Source organism: Cavia porcellus, unplaced genomic scaffold (genome assembly GCF_034190915.1).
Source record: "Cavia porcellus strain 051 isolate PalLab524CR breed Dunkin Hartley unplaced genomic scaffold, mCavPor4.1 scaffold_1, whole genome shotgun sequence".
NCBI lineage: Eukaryota > Metazoa > Chordata > Mammalia > Rodentia > Caviidae > Cavia > Cavia porcellus.
This window is the reverse complement of record NW_026947484.1, coordinates 128,035,742-128,058,891: the sequence shown is the minus strand read 5'-3', so window position 1 is coordinate 128,058,891 and position 23,150 is coordinate 128,035,742. Positions and strand designations below refer to the sequence as shown.

General features: G+C 35.5%; 1 protein-coding gene and 1 long non-coding RNA gene across 3 annotated transcripts in view; one reads left to right on the top strand and one right to left on the bottom strand.

Annotated features, from left to right (window-relative positions):
* LOC134477367 (uncharacterized) overlaps positions 1-9,630 on the bottom strand; it is a 32,159-nt gene extending 22,529 nt beyond the window's left edge. Inside the window, exon 1 of the long non-coding RNA XR_010049395.1 lies at positions 9,479-9,630. This is a non-coding gene — a long non-coding RNA (uncharacterized LOC134477367). The remainder of the gene's footprint in view (positions 1-9,478) is intronic.
* Positions 1-23,150, top strand: part of Vav3 (vav guanine nucleotide exchange factor 3) — a 364,771-nt gene that overhangs the window by 253,077 nt on the left and 88,544 nt on the right. For both annotated transcript variants that reach the window (XM_063255201.1, XM_063255206.1), the window contains exons 18-19: positions 4,730-4,755; positions 9,491-9,536. In XM_063255201.1, the coding sequence (XP_063111271.1) occupies positions 4,730-4,755; positions 9,491-9,536 (72 nt within the window). The remainder of the gene's footprint in view (positions 1-4,729; positions 4,756-9,490; positions 9,537-23,150) is intronic.

Genomic DNA, 23,150 nt, shown 5'->3' with positions numbered 1-23,150 from the left:
ATAATGATTGATATACCTTGCTTTGAATATTCACAGTTAAAACAAAGAAAGTAACATTGGGGGACAAATATTGCTGGAGCAGATAGCTTTGCTTTAATGTGTCTTTCCTTTTTTTTTTTTTTTTTAAATTTTATTTATTTATTTATTTATTTTTATCAGTGCCAAGGATTGAACTCGTGACTGCCTGCTTGCAAGGCAGGAGCTTATGCCACTGAGCTAAATCCCCAGCCTGCATCTTTCCTTTTATGGAAATGCAAGCCTCAGCTTCTCTAATATTTAACTGAAGCAGATCCCCACTTGCTTATCTATTGAACTGCTCTTCTGTCTAGTCTGACTGTTATTCCTGCTGCTGCTGCAACCACCTGTAATTGAGAGGAATTTGCTTTAGTAGCCTGCTGGTTTAATCCTGCAAGATTTCTACCAAGAATCTGCATCACACAATGGTGCCCAAAATAGGCTTTTAAGAAATAAATAATATTGCATGCTTTAGCATAAGAGATAAACTTTTAGCGGATAATTTTATTTTAGCCTTCTACCACAAGGACGTTATCACACTACTTTTAAATGAACTGAGGCTTAGTAATTTATTTCATTTTTTAAAAAAGACTTTGTTTCAGCTTAATGGTACTTAAAAACTTTTCTATAAATTATTAGTTTTTAACTCATCAAGATGATTTCATATTACAAAGTAATGATTATTTCTTTCCTTTAACTATTTGAGTCAGTTTAATAATATACCATTAATTATTAAAGTAAATTATAAACTATTATATGGTTAGATTCCTTTCTAACACCCCCCCCAAAAAAAAAGGAATTGAAATCAAATCTTCTTTTCAAGTACTTTTTTGTGGTTTTTGGTTCACTTTTTCTTTATGGTAATTGCTATAGATTTGAGTAGTGAATACAGCATTTGTGCAACTTCCTCCAAAATTTGATCAATCCTGCCATTCTTCAGTTTTATGTTTCATGAAAATTGCATATTAGCCATGATGGCAAGGCACCTCCAGTAACCATACTGGTAATTACTTTTTTGTGGCCCCTCTTCTGATAGTTGGTCTTCCTGGACATTGATTTATTTAGTCTTAAGAAAGAGAACTTAAGAGACAAAGCAAATTGTATAATAATGTATGAGTTAAGAGCCACTTGTATTACAAAAACAAACATAATAGGACTAAATTTTGTGTTTAAACAAATGAGTTATACACTGTGAGTCTAAACCCTCAGTGAAAATCATTTCTCTTCCATGAATATGCACACAGTGAACTCTGCTGGCATTGGAGATGGAGCTCTGAAAAGGCTCTAGAGACCTTGGTAAAACCTCTCCTGTGAATTACATTAAACCAGTTGGGACATGATGAAAGAATGCAAGGTGTAAACCCCATAAGGGCCTGTGAATCACCATCTAGAAAGGTTCTTGAAGGGGTAAGAACATTTTATAGTTTGATCAATAGCAGCCTGAGAAGTAGGCTGCAGAGGAAGGACAAGTTGAGGATTAAAACTTTTAGACACTTGAAGAACTGAATTATTATCCTAAGAATGTTCTCAAGGGAAACACACACACTGAGAAAGAGAAAGAGAGGCAGGCAGGCAGGCAGACACACAGGCATGCGTGCGCGCGCACACACATACAGACTGATTCTGAATCTTTTTTTATCAGATCTGAACCAACAGCTTTTCTTCTGGGTCAAAATTCAGTTAAAGAAGATATGATGATAATCACCTTTTATCATCCCAGACCTAACACTGACCCGTGGCATCTGTAGAGTTTTCTAGAGGTGCAAGTCTCTTCCATCATAGTTTTGGGTAGGTACTAGGAGGAAATAAAAGATAGGGTTGCAGATTTCAAAAGTGCATTAAGTTTTCCATCGAATGCCTCATAAAAAGGGATTCTTGTTCCATTTTTATAGCAGAATGGACCTTTATTTTGAAATATGTATGAAGTTTTGTTAGAGTTGAGTGTTTCTTTCCTTCATTACTACTGTTTTACTCTTAAAGAAACCATTACATTCATTGGTCATCAGAATTAAAATTATGTTTGTAAAGAAGATAATTCAGTTTAATGGTATGGCCACTGCTGCGAGTTCAAATATAAATGTCTATCTATCCTGGTTAAAGTTTTTGAACTCAGAGCAGATTGTAATATAAATCATACACTGAGAAATGGCTGTGTAAGCATTCAGACTTTGAAGAGCTGCTCCTAACGTGGCATACTCAGCAAGAGCACATTGGCGTGCTGACTGCCTGTGCCAAGTCCAGGGGAGCAGTCAACCTTTGACCTGGTGAAGAGGGTTGATACAGGTGGAGATGCGACGGCCAGAAAAAGGAAAATGCAGGCCTCATTTAAAGACATGTGGCCTTTGAGATAGAGTCTCAACCAACACCTTAGCCTCTTTCCATTTTTCTGAACTGGATCCTTGGCTTGGCAGGGCATTAAATAAATCTGAAGGAAATCTGGAAGAAATCTGAGGAAAGCTTATTTTATTGTGGAGACACCAAGTGAAGAACAAAAGCAGGAAATAGCGAGAAGAGGGGAAAATGAAGGACAGGGAGCTGAGTAAGTTAGTCATGCCAGTCTAATGCCAGTCCTTGTGCTAGTCCCATGCCTGTCTCACTTGAGCATCACACCCCCGCTGGATTCTGTGACCGATCCTCACTGCCGTAGCTTGCCACCAGCAGCTACACAATAACTTATGGAGAGTCTGTAAAGGAGGGCCTTGTGTTTTGTTTCATTCTTTGGCAGAAGTTTGCAAGTGCTGCATACAGTAAGATCTATACTTTAAATACCATCATTTGCTTTTGCCAAGGCATATACTAGGGCCTCTCTGGAACCAGATGTGACTTTAATACCACAAACAACACATTTAAAGCATATCATAGAAGACATACTTCACAAGGACATAAAAACACTGCTGTGCAAAGAATCAGAAAAAAAAAACCCAAAATATTTTTGAATTGAAATTAAAGTGCATTTTCATTTATGGACACTAAACCCGAAAGATCTGAGAATTCTCCATTTTTAGAGGTTGTCTGGAGGTCTTCCACATTTTGAAATATTGTCATTTTAGAGGTCACCTTGAAATATCAAAACTTCCCTTAGTGTTCTGGGACAGGAAGCTTAAACTGGCCTCCTGTTGGGTGCTTCCCACAATTTATGATTTCCAGTTCAGGCTTGAACACACAAGTAGAAAAATAAACAAGATTAGGGCTATCCTGGAATATATAAGTCTTTTAGGGAAAACCGGTAAAACAGGTATCCTACCAGCCCTCTTAAAAATCAAGTTCACTTAACCTGGCTTCTGTCTTGGTGCCAACCAAAGGGTACTTTTATACACTCCTCCCAGCCAGCCTTCTTATTCAGTCTTTCTTCCAAGACATTGAATTGTTTTAGTGAGGAGGAAAAGAAGTGAAATAACCTCTTGTCTAGGAAAACTGCATTCTACTGAATAGTAGGAATACTGAAAATAGTAGGAATACTAGGAATACTGAAAACTATTCAGGCCTAGCAACGATGCTTTCTTAGAAGGCAGACAGTTTTCCACGAAAACCAAGAAAATATTAACGAAGTGTTGAAGATTCAGCTTTTCTCCAGAAAAGTGACATTCTACTCATAGCTCTTTCATTTCCATTAATGGAGTAGTCCTGTTAGAGGGGAGAGTGGCACCCACAACCTCCAGTTCCGTGCCTCAGGCAGTGTTCTCCCTCAAGCAGTGGGAGGCAACTGGTCAGGTATCCTCATGGTTTTCCTTGTGAACCTCTGCTAGCCCTAGGGCTTCTTAGAGTGTTTTAAAGAAACATCCTACACAAGGTCCCATTGAGGTCCACGTTACTAACCCAGTGTCACTTTCAGGTGTATCTCTTTTCTAAGTTCCTACTGTAGAGGGTTGTTTGGGACAGGAAAAATACAGGTGTGGGCTCCCTGCGGTGAAGGGCCTTGCTTGGTCCGGAAGCTATAACATGTATGTCTAGATGCTTCTAGATATAGAAAGAAAGCAAAAACACTGCCCACTGTCTTCCATCTGTTGCCTGTGCTCCTATGCTCTGAATGATCTTTTGCCTTTTGACTGGATTGCTTACCTAAAAATCCCAGGCCCCTTTATAACTGTTAATCAAATACAGAACTAAAATGTCGTGAAGAGATATTGCTCCTGTATATTGAGAGGTAAAATAAGAATGAAAAGAAAATTAGTATTGGAATCAAAGGCTGGTTCATTTTTTTAAAAATATCTTTTAAATTAAACTATATTTTCCCCAGAATTAAAAATAATAACTGTAATTTCTTAACAGAAAAAGATCTTATGAAATGCTGTGCTGTGTTCAGTTTGCAATTACAGTCAGTGCAATGCCTGTGTGACTTAGCGCGTTTAAATTCTTAAAGCAGCATGTGTTGAAAGAGGGTTTGCATCTAGCATGCATTTAAATTTAGTGCAAGCCCTTGTTTTAAGGAGTTTTATGTGGTTAAGCTGACATTGCTTAATAAACATTCGAATAAGTTGAGCATAACCTAGAAGTCGTTTAGAAGTATGAGTCATTTTCCTGACAAGCCAATAAGGTAAGAGAACCCAGGTTGCAAAACAATTACTAGCCTGGCTGAGGGACCCTGGAAATATATTACGGGTATCAGTTAAGAAAACAAAGCAGTAGTGTTTTGCCACACTGCAGAGAACAAGCTAAGGTTGCTAACCAGACCAAGTAACTGCACTGACAATGCCAATTTTTACATTTGTTTCAGAACAAGGGCCGCTCAAACCACCAGAGGTAAGACTAACATTTAAAAAATTTTTTATATAATCTTAGCATTGCTAACTTAAGCAGTCTTGAGCCTTCACAGTGTTAAATGTGCCTTTTGGAATGTACAGAGAAAAACAGAAATGGAGGGAGCAACCAGGAGCTTGTGAATGAAAGGAATAGTTGAGAGGAATTTTCAGACACTGTCTGGACCTGTTAGAGTGAAGAAAATTAAGAATATGTGGTCTCACAGTGTGTGTGCAACAGGACAGTTTCTGCAGAGGGAAGACAGGCTTTCAACTCAGAGAGCTGGTATACATATCTCCTGTCCTGAAATGTGGTGTTGCCTGACATTTGCCACTACCGAAAATTCTAACATCCTTCATCTAAGGAAATCATTTCATATTTCTAGTTTTCTCAAACGTGATTAGTGCTATCACCTGTTGACCCAGTCAGTGTCCCATAACATTCTGCTTTGGTTTAGTATTGTAACTCCTAATATCTTAGAAATATGTGACCACTTAGCTATCACAATAAGTTTAGTTTACAAATTGCAAAAGAATGAAAAACATTACCAATTCCAGGTCAACACTGCCTTCAATGAAAATTAACGGTTTTTCCCCTGTACGCTGCAAAAATGCTAAATCAAAACCTTTAAAGATAATTCCATAGCAGAGAATAGTAAAATGTAAAATGTATGTGCTTCATTCATGCACCCCCCCCCAAAAAAAAAACAGTAATTGGAGAATTCCCGGACAAAAGAATGACAAAACTGTTTACCAAATCATTTTAAAACATACCACTTATCGCTCTTTAAAAGTGCTATCAATTTCTAGCACCAAACTAAACAAGAAAAACAGAAACAGTATGTTTTAAATGAGGTAGTATTTAAAAGTCATGAACCATACAGCAAGATGTCCTATGAAACACTTCTTTCTACTTTTTTTGGCATAAACACATAATTTGTACAAGTAGGGCATTAGAAAGAATGGAGTAGGAAGAAGTTCCTGGTAGTGCAGCTGTTCTGTGAACTTTAGAATCTATACGCTGCAGTTCCTAGAATCTTTAGATCCAGAATGTGGACTGTGCTTTAGAATCTAGGATCTGCCTCAAGAAATGACTTAAAAGATCTTTTTTTAAAGCCACATAAGCCATTTTAGGCTAAAGTAAATTAACCTAGATTTTCTCCTAGCGTTTTCCTTGTCAGGTAAAGTTCTTCCTGAGGGCTGTCAGGCTTTTCTTCCAGCAGAGCCAGAGCTCTGGCAAAGCAGCCTTTCTTCACTTACACTCTCACCCTGTTCCTCGATTGTTGAGATAGATTTCCTTGTCCAGCCCTGAACTTTAACTCAGTGTTACTTAACACATACTATTAGATAGCTGTATGTATTACTTTTTCTGAGAACGATGGTTTCATTTTATTTTAATAAGGTGCTGTGAAGTGGGTGTATTTACAGAAAGAAAATGTGCTAAGAGGAGTTTAGTCATTTTCACATGATATTAAATAATTCTCTCAGGCTCTCTTATACTTTTAAAAATTACACATAGGCTTATTCATTAAAATAATTAATTTTCACATTAATTTTTTAAATGTCACATTAATTTTTAGTGATTTGCTTAAGTTTTGAATATGTGTTATTTAATTAATATGTGACTCCACTAATAATCTCTGCTTTGGATGGAGAACTCTGGTTGGCCAATTTACTTAAAAATTTCAGTTGATTTAAGGAAGAGATGTAAGAAAGAACGTTAAGAAGTCTTTTCACCCCATAATAGATATATTTACTCTTAGGAGTGTCTTTCCCCAAGTAAATGAGGAGACCCTTTTTTCCCCCTCAACTTAAAGGTATTTTTCTCTCCTTGTGCCTGTTTAGAGTTCTCTTCTGTTTGCTTTTTAATAACCATGATAGTGAATTTTTATTTTTAATGATAGACTTCATTCTCAAGGTTTAGGTTGGTTTTCAATAGCCACAAATCCACCCTCATATCCGCCTCTCATGGACCTTCCAAGTTCCCTCTGACAAGAAGCAAGTCTATGATTGCATATCTGTTCACCTCCTTTAAATACACCTCCTTTAAATGCATTCCTCGATGCAGGTGAAAACAGAAGAACCAAAGCTTGCTTCCTTGTAGCCAGTGAAGCTTTGCTTGTTTTGTTAGTATAATCAACAAGAATTTTTTCCCCAAAAAGAACTAAGAAGACAGATTCTTGCATAATGAAAGTCTTTTAAAAAACAAAGTAACAAGTAATGAAGCAAGAAATAATTACCAAGTGCTTATAAAATTCCCTTTTGTCCCTCTATCCTTCCAGGTAGATCAAAGCAGATTGCAAAGGCTCTGCAGACTGATTCTCATGGTGTTTAGGGTTGTAACTGAGAGCTCCCACCGGCAGCTACTATATGTGTCCTTCTCACCTTCCCCTCTCCTGCTTGTTGGGGACAAGGGAGTGTCCAGTTCATCCTAGGATTTTGAGAATACAGGTCAGGAAGGGACAGGGATGACAGAATGACAATTGAGTTTTGCATTTTAAAATTGTTTAGATTTTGTCCTTATTTTTACAATATACTTTTTATATTACAAATTACAAAAAAATCTCAAATTCTCCAAGTGTACTTGATCAAAGTAGCTAAAAATTCCCTCTTATTGAAAATGTTTTCTTCTTTAACAGGTAGTTTATTTAATTGCTAGCCTTTCCTGTAAAAACTTTAAGTTTTCAGAGTGACTGATTTTCAGTGACTTCAGAATGAAAAACCTAAAACATAAACACACGCATAGGCCCAGATACTCCGAAGAATGAGGCAGGAGATTCTCTTGAGTTCAGGAGTTTAGGCTCAGGCTGGGCAACATGTCTGTCTCCAAAATTAAAAAAAAAAGGAGGCAGTAAGTTAGCAGTAAAATTCATCCTTTTTGTAACTGTAAACTTTCAAGATTCCACAAAATAGCAATAATATGTTATCACTTCATCTGTGCTATGTGGCAAGAACTATGTCAAGCACTTGACATAAGTTTTATGTTTTATCCCCTTTCTATGGGTTAGCAAACTGAGGCACAGAGCTACACTGAATCTGAACTTAGTCTTATTCTTTAATCTGTATGCTTAACTGTGCTGTGTTGTCAATTTTAATCTTAAACTCAAGGTAATAACGGAGTTTCTTTTGAACTCATGTTTTCTTTTTCACATTTTAAGTTTGTAATTTCAAAGTACTGTAATGCTGGTTTTGAGATTCTAGGGCACAGACCAGACAAAAGATTGAATTCTTTTCCTGGATCCCAAAACTTTTGAAAAAGGAGGTATAGTAAGATTAGCAAAAAGACACTTTCTGTGATATTTTAAGAAGGTCATGGGGTATGGAGAAACTGAATAGCATCAAGATATCTATCATATATTTTCTTGATGAAAATATTGTCAGCAGTGTGGCTCAATGTCCTTTATATAGAGAGCATCAAAATTTTTGTAAAATTTCAGGTAGTTTTTTTTTTTTCTTTGAAAGTTTTCTTTCCTATTGTCTGATGCAAATCTGTATCATGGTTCTTTGTTTTGCTGTCTGGTTACCAAGGAGTTGAGAGTAACATTTTCCTCTCATAGTCACTCTCTTTACTGTACTTTTTCCGTCTTGTTCAACAGAGCTTCAAATACTGATTTTGATGATCCTATTAGTCTTTTACAAATCCATTTTGAAAGTAGTTGGAGTAAAGACAGAAATTACATATTTCAAGTTTCACCAGATTTCTTCCAGTTTTCTTTCACCTGAGAACCCAAGAATCTGCCAGATGTGGCTTTGAGACCCCATGGAAACTAGACTCCGCTTCAGACAGCATCAGAAGGAGCCCTAGGAAAAAATCCATGGCTAATGTGTGCTTAGCAAACCTACTGTGTTCTGAATGAAACCAAGTCTTTACACATAGCGAAAACGCAATGCACACAAAAAGAAAATTGCTTTTGTGAAAATCTGAATTATGTGGTAGGCATAGACTTAATTTCTTATCCAGCTGTATAATAAAAAGTGAAAAATCAGATTCTTCTTACTGAGATGACAGTAGTTATTAGGTGGGAATGAGTTTATTGCTTGTGAAATCAAATGTGTAGTCATGCATTTTCTGTAAGTTTTGTACTGCACACTGTATCTTATGGAATCATTTTCTATAACAGTTCACTTTTTTACCTTCCCAGTCCTACCTTGCATGTCAGTTTGGGTTTTTTATATTTTTATTTTTTCACAGTGTTCAGATACGGTGTAATTGAGACACCATTTTTTATTTAAGTGTTTGCTAAAATCAGAGCTTCAGATCTTTGTTTTGAGGTTGTTTACTTTTGTCTGTCTCTGGTTGTCAGGCTCCGGATATAACTGAATTAGAGGTTTGTTAGGTCAGTTTAAGGCTAGTGCTAGTGACTTTACTAAGAATATTTCCTCATGAAAAATGGGTTTTGCTCTCTTGTTTCTTATAATGACTGTGACTTAAACAGAAAAACAAAAAATAACCCTCACCAAAAAATCCTGATATATACCTGGAGTTAGCAGACAAAAATACTTGTTTTTCTTAGTGTCATATCAGTGGCTTATCAAATATAATAATGTTCAAATGGAAGACCTATTTTAAAATGTTATAAAAGCAAGTTTTAAAACTATATTTTGTTCAAATTTAGTCATGCTTTTAATTGGAAAAATCCAGCATTCCTTGTCCTTTCGCAGTATGAGAGTTAATATAATTTCATAATGCTAAATAACCAAAACATCTTTGTTTTGCTTTGTTTTACCTTTCTGCACAGAAACGAACCAATGGACTCCGAAGAACTCCCAGGCAGATGGATCCAGGTGTGTTTCTAAGCATGTGCTCTAGGATGACTGCAGTTAAGTGATTATGAAGGTTTATGGGAATTGCTATAGAAAGTCAGGCATTTTGTTGGCCTTTGTTCTTCACAGTCTGGTACATATACTGTGTGGCCAGGAGGTGAAGGTCTAAACTGTAAATCATTCACATGATGAGTAACCCCCAGTACCACATTCTCCACAATCAACAATTGAGCTGGTTATTCACTTACTAAACAGCCTCAGGGTGCCTGGTTAAAGCTCACATTTCCAGCAATCTCCTTCTACTTCTTCCTGAATAGGATAAGAAAACTAACCAGCAGGTTAGTACTTCAAAAGTAAACATTTTTCTAAGGAATTAGGAGGAGAATATACAACTGGTAGCCTCCTGATGCGGGAAAGTTTCTTCATCTTGTATTCATACACTTTTATAGGAGAAGCATGGTTTTAAGGACTTTGTAAGCAAGTGTCCTTTCTGGAGACCAATGAATTACCTACAGAAAACATTCAGTTATGTTCTACTTAACTTTGTGGGGTTTACCCTGTCATTATGTTAGTATAATTATACTTTTTCATCCATTAGGCAGTGCTTTCCACAGTTTAATTACCAAATATTTTGCTTTGTACATTATTCTACTATTAAAGGTAAGAGGTATTCTCAATGAAGGGATTTCAAATATAGGAACTTGACAGTGAATCAAGTGGGACATGAAATAAACAATAGCTTCGCTGAGAAATAATCTGGACTATGTATTTTGTTTTGTTTTGTCATTGTAAGCAGTGTTCACCTAGTTGTAAAGTTTAATTTTCAAAGCCTTATAGCTTTCAACTGAAACCACACCCATGGTAGTCCTGCCAGTTTATGAGCTGTCTGAGATTTATAGGAGCTTTGTTGCCTCTGGCTAGAGATTGCCTCACTTGTATCCTGAGATCAGTTTAAATCTTCCAACTGCAGAACAAAAAAATTGAGGTCATTAAAAAAATAAGATTCTGGTTTGTTTTTTAATAGTTCTTATTTTCCCAAACCATTTGCCGAGAGTTCTAAAATAATATTTAGAAATGACTTATTTTATTCTACTTAGTAAGAGTATATGACTTTAAACATATTTTTTTCTTATTGTGTGTAAGTTGTATTTACATTGCACAGAATTTTCTAACCTTTATGTTATTTTAAATGCTTTCTTTCTTTCTTTCTTCTATGGGCATTTTTATTTAGACCATCCCCCTCCATAGAAATGAATTTCTGTATTTATAGTGTATCAGGAGCACATTTAACTCTCAACAATTTATAGCAAACATTTTTAGAATCATTTAGATTATTTAAAAGAAAATATAGTCAATTCACAGATTATAAATATGGCCGACTAAACCATTAATAAAATAAATTGGTACCTTTTTTTCCTAAAGGTGATGGTTTTGTATAGGTATAACGCTTCAGATATTTCTGTTTGTTCAAAGATTTTAGAACTTCATGAAGCATAATCTCACAAAAGCAAAAGAAGTACTTAAAACAATATATAGAATAGTCTCCCACTAGGTATAATTAATTTATATAATTATATTTCTCCATATTTAAAAAATAGATGATACTCTGGCTATTGAAGTTGCTGAAGGGGTAACAACCATTTCTCCCTTTAGCCCTCTTTGGGTTATGCTTGAATTATATGGAAAGGGACAGGTAGATTCTTGCATCTCTGCCTTTTTCTGCTGACACATTGTGAAGCCTCATTTTTCAAAGTTAACCCCTGTCTAATGAGCATATCCTGCTGCTACTGATGTGGCTGATGTTTAGCAAGTTTTCACAGTTGTAGACAGATGTTTTATTCAAGATGTTTAAACAAAGGATTGGTATCACTGAGACTGCATGGACGAGCTGCTTCTCAGGAGCATTATTTGTTGTTAGTGCTTTAACTGTGGAAGTTCCTTTGAATTTGGGGTTGTTTTCTCTTTCTGGCTAATGTAATTGACATCTGAGTGCTAGTACACTGACTGCTTTCCAGGCTCTCACTAGGGTGGCTTGTAGGAAAAAAAAAAGTGATTAAGCCAGGTGTAACTGCTCCATCAGGCTTGAATTTCAGATCCATGTATAAATGTAGATTGTATATTTTTTCCATAGGCCTTTGTATTGGGAAAGAACTCAATGCATAGTTCTGTGAGGTTGCAGGTACTTAATAGATGTTCATTACATGAATTAATAAATGACTCTACACTTTTTCTGACAGTATTGGCCCTTTTGCTTTTTCAGTTCCCCATTGAGGTATTATTAATGTACCATTCCATCACTTAGTGGTAGAAAGTACAGCTCTGAGCACATTGTCTTGACGGGGAACTGGACTTAACTATTTACTTAATTGTTTGAAAGACATTCAACAATTTTTCCTCTCTGTTTCGCAGTGTCCTTCTCTGCAAAAGGAGACTGATATATCAACTTTAGAAAGTTAGTACAGCATTACAGGATTTAATACAATACTTTTGAAAGTGCTCAGTATGTAATAAATGCTATTTGGTAGCAATTGTACTAATTAGTCTGTATTAAAGCATATTGTTTACCGTTGTACATTTTGTCATACTTGCCAGTTGTTTCCTTGCACAGAGAACCTGAAATATATGTTGAATTTCCACTGAACTAAGTTGTTACATAATCTTAATCATTGTCAGATTTGCTGGTTTTTCACATTGCCTAGTGACTTTCATGGTCCTTTACTTAATTTTACCGATGGATATAGTCAACAGTGATGGTTGAGACTTTTGTTGGTAAAGTTACTAGTGTTTGGGAGTGCAATGAAGAAACAAAGAAAACTTTACAAGGTTGAAAATGTATATTGTGGCGTTCTCTTTAACCAAAGAAAGAAGTGGGCCATAGGTTTGCTTTGTGGCTTATCATTTTCTTTTAAACATTAATGCTATTAATAATTGTAGTTATTCTTTATAACAATATTTTCAAGTGACTTTGCACTTTAGTTTTTCTTGTTTTGTATTATGTGCTATTAAATTTATCAACTTACAATCCTGACTGCTTTCATAAAAATAGTAATGTGTTAGATGCAAATTTTGGTAGCTCTTGAATCACTTAAATATAGCGGTGTATTTTCATCAGTTTGAACATTTCTTCCTGAGACAGATGTTGGTATCAGGAAAACAACACTTGTAAGAGACAGATCAATTATTTCAGGAACATGGAGGTGCTAGGCCTTTTTCAAGAACATGAGATCATAAATCTCAAGAAAATCTGAGAACTGGTGTAATATTTTTCACCTAAAGTGGCACTCAAGGTCAGGGTTACCAATTAAATTTTAATACTGAGCTTTAAAAATTTCCTTCTAGCTAAGCATAGAAGATGACACAAGATTTATTTCAGTTTGCATGAGTTGAATCTATATGCCAGAGCGTGTATTCTTTGCACTGAGTTCAGGTTTTTAAACTGTCGCACAATTATCTAATGTTTGTAGAAGTCATACATTCTGTATTTAAGTTCACAGTCTTTAGGTTGTAACTAAAAAGAAAACAACTCATTGTTCTGTATTGTAATGTTTAAGATTAGATGGACTGGATGGGGCATGTGCAGCTAGCTTACTCACTTTCTGAGTTTAAGGTATTCATGTGATTTGTGATAACCTTGACTAGTAAATGTACAGATAAAGGTAAAATTGATGAGTCCTTTCAGAAAGCTTGGGTTGTTCCTGTGCTCATTATTAAATTCTTGATTACAGAAAGATATCTGTGTTTAGAAAGGCTGTGTCTTTTCTTACTCAAGAGATAACTTATCCATTCTTTTGCAGAGAATATCTTTAAGATGGTCACTTTCTCTTTTGTGCATAGGGTTGATATATATGGGCATTTGTATTTCTTTTGTGAAGAAAAGAATTCAAATAATCTTTCTTTCATTATCAACTGCATTACATGACATTAAGTGTGGTAGTGTCATTAATTATAAAACATGTATTCTTGCCCCCCAAAATATGCATATTTTTCACTCAGGAGAGGAACAGATATAATCACAGAGTTTTGATTGCATGGATATAAATATAAAAGTTTCAGTATCATGTCCTATCTTATATATGGATCTATAATGGTATGGTATAGTGTCTCTAAAACAGTGAATAATCTTATAAGTAAAAATTCTATAATTATGTAGTGTGTGCAAAAAAGCAAATAAGTCAGAAAATACAAGATTAAAATGACTTATACATTAATGTTTATATAATTTTTGTTATGGTTTACTGTATTGAATTAAAATTTAATGTGATCTCTTTGGTGTTTTAATTTCAAAGGATTGCTAAGTATGTGCCAAACCTAAACATAATTGTTGGGTTCTTTTAGATTTGCTTTAAGCATATTATCAGTTTGCCCAATAGAGAAAATTTACATTTTACTTTCCAAATAGGATACTTTCATGAGAAAAACACTAGTCTAGTATGTTTGAATCACTGATCTAAAAACATTATTTTCTTGTTTTTTTAAGAGAAAAATATACATACTTGAAGGTTTTAGTAAGTGAGCTTTTGCCTGTAATGAATAAGTAGCAGTTTCCATAAATTGTAATATTTCTATATTAATCAGTCAAACCTGCTTGTTTCTCTTCTGTCACCTTCAAAACTAATTTATCATCAAATATAAATCCTAATCTAAATATTAGGAGCGTAAGTGTAAATGTGTAAAAATGTATTTCACATTGAAAGAAATGAACTTGAAAAAACTGGGACGGTAGAACCCAGTGATTAAGATTCATCTCAGAGAAATGAGAAATCCAAGCTGCGAATGAATGCGGGAGAGCATGCTCTGGTTTTTAAAGTAGCTGATTCTTTTTCTTCCCTGGCTTCTTCTAAGCTATAAACAATAAGACTAGTTTTGCACTAAGGCAGTTGATCCCCTTGTAGTTATTTTCAGGACTACCTTTCTCATTCCCTTTACCATAACAGATTTCAGAAATGAACATCACAGTCTCTGGCTTGTGTCTTTTTTGGTTTGAGGATTCATTTCTCCCTTTAAGTTCACAAAGGATCGCTGGCAGGTTGCCTGGCAGGTCTGTACATGCTTTTTACCAAGCTAGTTTCTCTCTCTGTCTCTCTCTCTCTGTCTCTCTCTCTCTCTCTCTCTCTCTCTCTCTCTCTCTCTCTCAATTTGCAGTGCTCAGGTATCTTCAGGCTAAGAACAAAGAGAAGACGAATATTCAAAGATGTACTTAGGAGTCCTTTTAGATGGCAAACACAGCATCAGTAATGTGACTTGGGTGTGCCTGTGGTGATATACTGGGCGTTGAACCCAAGGCCTTAAGCTGAGCTGCATCTCCAGCGCTTTTTATTTTTTAATTTAAGACAATTTAAGTCTCTTAAATTGTCTAGGCTGGACTAATTCCTGTCCTAGCCTCCCACAGTGAATGTGATTACTGAAATTAACAAAACATTTGGATTATATACAGAACCTTCTTGTAGACCATTTAGTAACTTTTCTAATATACATTTTATTATTGTAGTGATTATGTCTTCATGTATTCTATTCAGTGCTTAAAAAATACAAAGAAAATCTTTAACCATGCATCATCAGTGAAATGTCCCTTCCTTAGGCGATGACACATGACATTCATTTCCTGTGCCTTATCTGTAGCTATGCTAGGTGGATACTGTTTCATTTCACAAGAATATGCCATGTAAAGCTAATAGAGGCATTTCAGGAATTTCTTATGGCCTGACCTCATTTTAGAGGTTGGGTCTAAAGTTGTAAATGAAAGGCACCAAATGGGGCAAAACTTACTGACCTCCAGTAACAGTATTTGATGCAAAGGATTGTACCTGACATCAAGAGAGACAATTCTTAATATCATAAGAATTCTGTATAGAATAGTGAAAATGGCTGTCAAATGCATTAGAATGTTAGTGTGTACATTGTGGGATTTCTGCCCGAATGACTTAGTTGGTAATTAGTTATCTTTCAGCATAGCCAGATCACAGTGATTATTAAAACTTTAACCTGAATGAAAGGAAGAATTCATGTTAGATTCTTATACTTGTTTATATGGATCACTTTTCTTTTGAGATCATCTTGTGTGGTTTTTTTTTGGTACAAATACTAGAAATACGTGGAAGTTTCTTTGCCTTTGATGAACCTAGATTTTGTTGAAGAAAAGCATAGCATGTTAATGGTAGTACTATTCTTAGTATAATAACCTCCCAAGTACATGATATTGCCTCACGAATGGTATAGATAACAGTGAACGTTAGATAGGAAAGAACTGTGGATTAAATCAAGAACTATACAGGACAAGGATTCAAAATGTCTCACAGATATTTCAGTGAAAGTAATTTTACCAGTAGTACAGATGTTTCAATGAAGTTACCAATTTGTTACAAGGTTTGGGTCAGTTCAAGACTATATCAATCAGCATGTTTTTGCTTATATCACGAATCCATTTCAAATTAATTTAAGGAAAAATGGGGGAGGGCATACAGATTTAGGTAACTGATTGCTCTAGAGTATTTGGCTTCCGGCACTGTTAGATCCAGGGATTCAGCTGGCCCATCAGGGTTCAGTTTCAGCTGTGTCTCAGTTACTCTTTCTCTGCTGAATTCCTCTCAACAGGTATGTCCGATAGGTTTGTCTCATAACCTTGTAAAGATGTTCATTGCCATGCCCAGTGTGCGTTGTCCTCATACCTGGTGAGCCCAGAGAAAACAGAACATCTTCTCCCCAGTGTATCCAGCAAAACTTCCAAGGAACGTTGGCCCAGCCTGGACCATGCTACGCCAGTTGCTACGCCCACTGTTCCCCATGATTGGTTTGCCTGGCTTCTGTTGCCACTTCTAAAATGAGGAGCAAGGTTGACCTAGCCTGTCCACATGGAATTTATTTTCCTCAATTCTTTGTTTGCAGAAGAATAGGGGAGAGGAGAAAAGACATTGGGTTTTGGCAGATTATAATGTATCTCTGAGACTGTGTGTTTTCAGGCATTTCTTCTTTGGTTTACTGTGGCTAGGTTTCTCAACACTCCTACTTTCCCTTTTTTCCCATTTGTAGGCTCTTCTTTTTTTTATTGTCCTCTAATATCAAGATAAATGAATCTGGAGGAATATACCTATGACAGGAAGTGAAGAGTCCTAGCAAATTTTATTCCATTTGGTAACTTTGATTTGTAGCAGTTGCATAACAGTTGGTCTTGTGATGTTTTGCACCTAAAATATCAAGTTGATACTCTCTTTTGAAAGCAAGTATGATGCTTTTAGAAGGCACCAATCTGTTGTTTGATGCTTACCTGCATAAGCATGGTATATTAGTATAGCCTTGTTCATCCCACACAAGAGCAGGGTAAGCAGGACTCAATATAGTGTGTTTTATAGGACTGAAGGGTTGAAAGATGCTCACTCTGCTGGCCAGTTCAGGGTGAAAATGTGGAGAGTCAGAGAACACAGCCTTTGAGGTATTAAGTTTAGAATGCTGCCTGCTGCGGTGGCAATAAGGGGTAATGAAGACAGAGAAGATCAGAATGTTGTTGTATTAAGCACTTTCACTTACTCAGCACTTTCCATCGCCTGAGGCAGGCCTGCACAGTGGGGCAGCCTGAGGTTATGTAGTGGGATGGGTCATGGTTTGTGTATTCTTCTACCTTTGCTTGCTAGCTGTATAATTTTAGGAAATTTCTTCTGCTTTATTATCTCCAAAACCGGTATAATAGTAGCAACCACAGTTTAGTGGATTAGTATGTTTAGGTGTGCAAGATAGAATAACCATACTAAGATTTTGTTAGTTCATCAAACTGAATAGTTCATACTGTCATTGTTTAATTGTCTGTCCAATTTTTATGCTTTGATTTTGTAACTTGAACAGCTTCTTCTAAGATAATAATATGTAATTTATCAACTAGTGATTTCTTGCTGCTATTTTTGTAGTCATTTCTTACTGTTATTTTTTTGAAATTCTGTATTATTTCTGCCCCTTTTTCTGTTTTGCTTTTTTTCACTAAATGAAAAAAAATTGGAATGAGAAACTAAGTACTTATCAACACCTTTAGCACATAATATATATTCTATAAATGGTGACAGTAATGATAATTATAACCAATGCATAGGCACTCCTGTATTTGTTTTATATTTCTATGCAATGTTACTCTAAATTTATCAATTTAAAGTTACACACATTTATTATGTCAGTTTTTGTGAATCAGAAGTCTGAATATGGCTGACATGGATTCGCTGCTTCATTTTCTTTCAAAGCCTCTTTCAAGATGTTGGCCAGGGCTGGCTCTCTTTTGGAAGTTTACCTAGGAAAAGGCTTACTTGCAAACTTCCATAGTTGTCAGCAAGATTCCATCCCTTTTGAGCTGTGGGCTTCAATACCCAGCCCACACTGTGAGAGGCTGTCTGCAGTTCTTCCCTGAAAGATGCTTTCCCTGAATGAAAGTGGATGCTTGCTTCATTAGTGTGTACAAGCCAAGAGGGCAAGGTGGTCTCCTAGCAAGATAGAAGTTAAAATCTTACATCACGTGGTCATGATAGTGATATCTCATCATTGATTCAGGATTTTTTGGTGGAGAGAACCAACTCTAAGAGGCTAGAACTTTACCTAAGCTCACAGAGCGTCTCGTATGTGCTAGACTTCACTGTAGTTTGTTTCGATCTAGAGATCCTTCTAGGGCTCCTTTGTACAAACTTATGTCAAACTTCGGACAGAGAAAAGCTTTCATTCCTGAGGTCCAGCTGTATAGTACTATGCAAATTAGCAGTGGGATGTGGAGTGTTTCGCAGAGTTCATTAGTGGCTGTTGTTATCAAGCAGATTTATGGGTGATTTTATTTTATGCATTGTTAATTTTGAGAATGTTAATCTGAAATTGCTACAGTATTTCAATTAATTTGGACGATTAAAATTTAGCACCAGAAGAATCCCTAGCAGAAGATAAGGCAGCTAATTAGAGGTTCTGAAACAAACAACTGTAGACACTGGCCCTGAACAGGCTGAGAGGATGACACTCGGCAGAACTCACTCTGCTTAACAGTTTTTAGAGGAAGGAATAATTTCTGGCAGTGTAAATATTAAACTTGAATACTGATTAATTTTTATACAAGCTATTTTTAGTCATTAAACATATATATATATATATATTCTTAAATATTACACAGTTCTGAAAAACTGCCTTCAGATTAACTTGCAATGTTTTCTTTTGGATTATTATGGTAGTGGCAGAAATGTAATAGGTATTTATTGCCCAATTGTAGATAAAGGTAAGAAAATATATGCTTTATATAACTTTACCTCCTTTGATAACTACAGTTTTACATTTTGAAAAGTTTATTGTTAAAAATTCAGAAAATAGAAGTAAACATAAAATGGAAAATGCCCCTACTTCTCCCATTTGTACAATCGCCCATTGCACTTCTGTCTTGGTATAGTTTTCCCTAGTCCTTATTTTCTTTGCGGATAGCCACATGTTTATGAAATGTCTGTATTTTTCAAGTTGGTATTCTGCTTTTATCACTTAACTTTGTTTCATGAGCATATTTGTTTATTCATTTGCTCATTCAACCATTTGACAAATATGCAGACTCAGTGCTAAGTTTACAAGAATGAACAAGATGTGTTTTCACTTACACAGAACAGAGTGTCAGGGAATAAAAGTAAGAGTGAAGATTTGAGTTCAGTGAAATTCAGAGAACTATTCTTAGAGACATAGACCTTAGATTCAGGAACATTAGGAAGCAACATCTAAACTGAAACCCAGAACATGAGTAGGGATTAAAGAAGCATGAGCTGACCCAGGGGGATGCAGCCAAGGGAAGAATCCCAGTAAGTGCCCTGTGGTACAGCGAGCACAGGGAGGGTTAGGACTTGAGAGAGAGTTGGGAGCAGAGCATGAGCGAGAGCAAGAGCACTGAGTGTGAACAGAGCTGGGAAGAACCACAGCAAGGTTTTTATTCTTGCCAAGAGATTGGCTTCATTTGAAGGGCATGTATGTTGAGCTCTTGAAGAGTTAAATAGAGAAGTAACAAAGTCAGCCCAGGATTAGCTGAAAAGACAATCCTAGTCCTAATGTGAAGGGTGCCTTGAATTATTAAATGCACCACAAAAATATGAGGAGGAATTAGCATAATTTTTGGACATTAATTTTTATTATTATAGTCCTACTTTGAGGAACATGGATGTATTGACTTTTGTTATTATAGTGCTACTTTGAGGAACATGGACATACTAATTTTTTGTTATTATAGTACTACTTGGAGGAACATATGGCTGATTTAACTATTTAAGAATGAAGTCATCAAGTTGGATGTGATGGTACACGTCAGTGATCCCAGCACTTGGGACAGTGACAGAGGATCACCATGAGTTCAAGGCCAGCCGGGGCTACATAGTAAAAGCCTGCCTCAAAAACAAAAACAAAAACACAAACAAACAAAAAACCTGAGGTCATCAAGGTAGAATTTCTGGGTCAAGGTATATGAACTCTAATATTCTGGATATATTACCTTTTAGGAATATTTCATTGTGCTGTATCTCCACCATTATTGGCATAAAAGAATATGTCATAGTCTTTGCTAACACATTGTTTTTACTATCAAGTCATTTGGTAAGGGAAAGAATATGTATGACAATTTGCATCATAGTACAGATGCTGCTTGATTTTATCATGGGCCTATGTCCTGATGAAACCTGTTATAAACTGTAAATATCATGATTCAAAAATTCACTTAATAAACTTAATCTGCAAAGCATCGTAGCTTAGCAACACAGTGCACTGCAGCGTGTGGCTTTATCCTTGCGATTGTGAGACTGGCAGGGAGCTGCAGTTGGCCACCTCTGCCCAGCATTTGGAGAGAGATTATTGTACTGAGAATCACTAACCTGGGAAAAAGATCAGAAATCCAAAGACATTTTTTACTGAATTCATATAAACTTTGCACCATTGTAAAATCCCTAAATCATAAGTTGAGCCCTCACAAGTCAGAAAATGTGTGGCATTCTATTCTAATTGAACTCACTCTATTTTAAGCAAGATAATTTTTTTTAACATTTATTTACTATTTGTGTTATTCTTCTGTAAATTAGCTTTTTATGTCTTACATATTTTCTGCTCCTATTTAGTGCTTTGTAAAATGATGTGTAAGAAAAAAAATCACAATCAACATAAACAGTATATGTATTTAAGTATTCCTATAATTTTTTTCTAGCTCGTTTCAGTTAAGGTCTTAAATTTGCAAGTTGTCAAAAATTATTGGTATTTTATTTAAGTTCTAATTGCTTTTATTTTTGGATTTTTCTTCTTAGTTTTATTAAGTATGTACTTTATTTAATTTTTATTATTTAACTTACTTTTATTTAATAATTATTTTAATGTATTAATTTATTTTAATCTATTTAAATAATAATGTATTTTAACCTGTTTAACTTTTAAAAATTTAAGTAATAGATTATAGTTCTCTGAGCAGTTCCACAGTGTACCTCAAAATATTTTTCCACGTTCATTATATTTTACAAATTTAAATAATCTTTTTATATGTTGTATAACAATATATACAATGTTGCATTATGTAGTCTATTTTGTACTTTATTATCCACATGGTTTTCTCAGACTATGAAGTACCTTGTATAAAATGTGGCACCATGTGTACAAGGAGGAAATGATATTTTAACCAAATAAGTGCTTTGCATCGATGGTATCAGTCTTTCTTGTCTGTAAAGTTTGACAGCTAAGGATGCCTCCCGCAGGCTTTTTGGACACAGAAGCAGCATGCTTTGCGTCTGTCTCTTCCTGTGAGGACCAGGCTCTTCCCCTTGACCTGTTTCCCTCTTGCACACGGACTTCCTCCTTGACTTACACCTTTCTCACTTTAATTTTTTTCGGCTGCATCTGGCAGTGAGACTACATCTGTTAGTTTAAAAGATCTTTAGATTTAACAATTTTTATGAAAATAAGATGTTTTGTTTTTACTTTATTTGAAATATGTAATAGATACATCCTCCTTTCAAAACAATGTGGAAATTCTACATGTAAGAGTTCTAATGTGGCAAGGTTTATATGCTAGTATCCCTTCAATAATGCTGTTGTTTTCTTTTGCAGTTTCAGTTACCTGCAGCCCTCTAGAGTCCAAACACATTTAATGGAAAATTTCAGAAATAAGCATTTCATCAGTTTTAAATTGTGTACTGTTCTGAGTAGTGTAATAAAATCTGATGCTGTCCTGCTCTGTCCTACCCAGACAGAAACGATCCTTTTGTCCAGCATATCTACACTGTGATTATTACCTGCCTGTTAGTCACTTCTTAGTCAGATGGTCTCAGATATGAGCTCATCTGCCCCAGTATTGAAGTGGTTGTGTTCAAGTAATCCTTATTTTCCATAAAATGGAAACAAATCTCGAGTCATCATGTAAAAATGATGCGGTGTAACAGTTGAAAGGACATCTTAACTACAGTAGTGAGTAACAGTGTTGTAGGGTCTGAAGGGAAAAAAACATGAGTATAGGATTTGGTACTATCCATGGTTCAGACATCTCTTGGCAGGCTGGGGGCTGTGTGTTGCCATGAAAACGTGAGATGTGTATAAAATAGACTTTGTTGGGTAAATTGGTGGTAAGCAGGTGGAACAGTGCCTTTGATTTTCTCCCTGGCATATTATTCCTACTGAGTACTTCAGAAAAAGTGCTTTGCGGTATACAGATTCCACCAGTCATACTATACCTTCCTGTGACTTTTAGTTGCTCAGTAGAGTTATGTGATACCTTTAATTCAGGACCAAGTTTTCCTTCGTGGGACTAAGAATTGTTCTTTAAGTTTGTTTGCAGAATAGCAACAAGATTAGATAGTCTAAGGATGAAAATATATTTCTGCACTAGCATCTGCCGTTATATTGATAATATTGTAGCTTTTAGTTCTCAGAAGAAGAAAGTTTCATTAAAAAATGTAATACCATGTTTTGGGGTTCCTAAATGTAAACACTTTGTGAACTTCCATTTAAATTCAAGGAGCATCCAAGAACAGAATCTGGCCAGTGGTTTTGAGAAAATGAAATGGCAACACCTTCTTAGAATCTCAAACTGTTCAAGGATATTTTTTTCTAGCAAAGCAGGAAGAAATTGGGAAAAGGCATATGGATTCAGGCTGAGCATATGATGTATTTTAAACTTGAATTGGCACTTTACTCATATTTGTAGTGTGACTTAAAATTAATTTAGGGGAAGAACTTAGATTTTTGAGGGGGAAAAATTCTCTGTCTTACTCTACATCAACATTTGTGGTATCTCATTAATCACTGCCTTATGTAACCACTTTTCCTACCTAAGAGAAGCTACTGGGCTGAGAAAAGTTTATAATCTTAATGCCAAGTACAGATCTTGCCTCTCCAAAAAAGAGTTCATTAATCATCATTGAAATACAAGAACAAACATACTTTATGTCTCATGCCAATTTTTTAAATAACATCTCTGAAAGAAAAAAGAAAACCTACTAAATTTTATCTTCATTTGAAAAGTTTTAATTTGGCTGTTATTTAATTTGTGATAATGTTATGGAAATTTAACATGTTCCGAAAATGTCCATTTATATTACGGTATATTGCAGTAGCAGATATTGGTAAAGAGTTTGGGCTTCTGGATTAGAACAATCTGGGTCCAAATTCTAGGCTGTGTCACTTTGT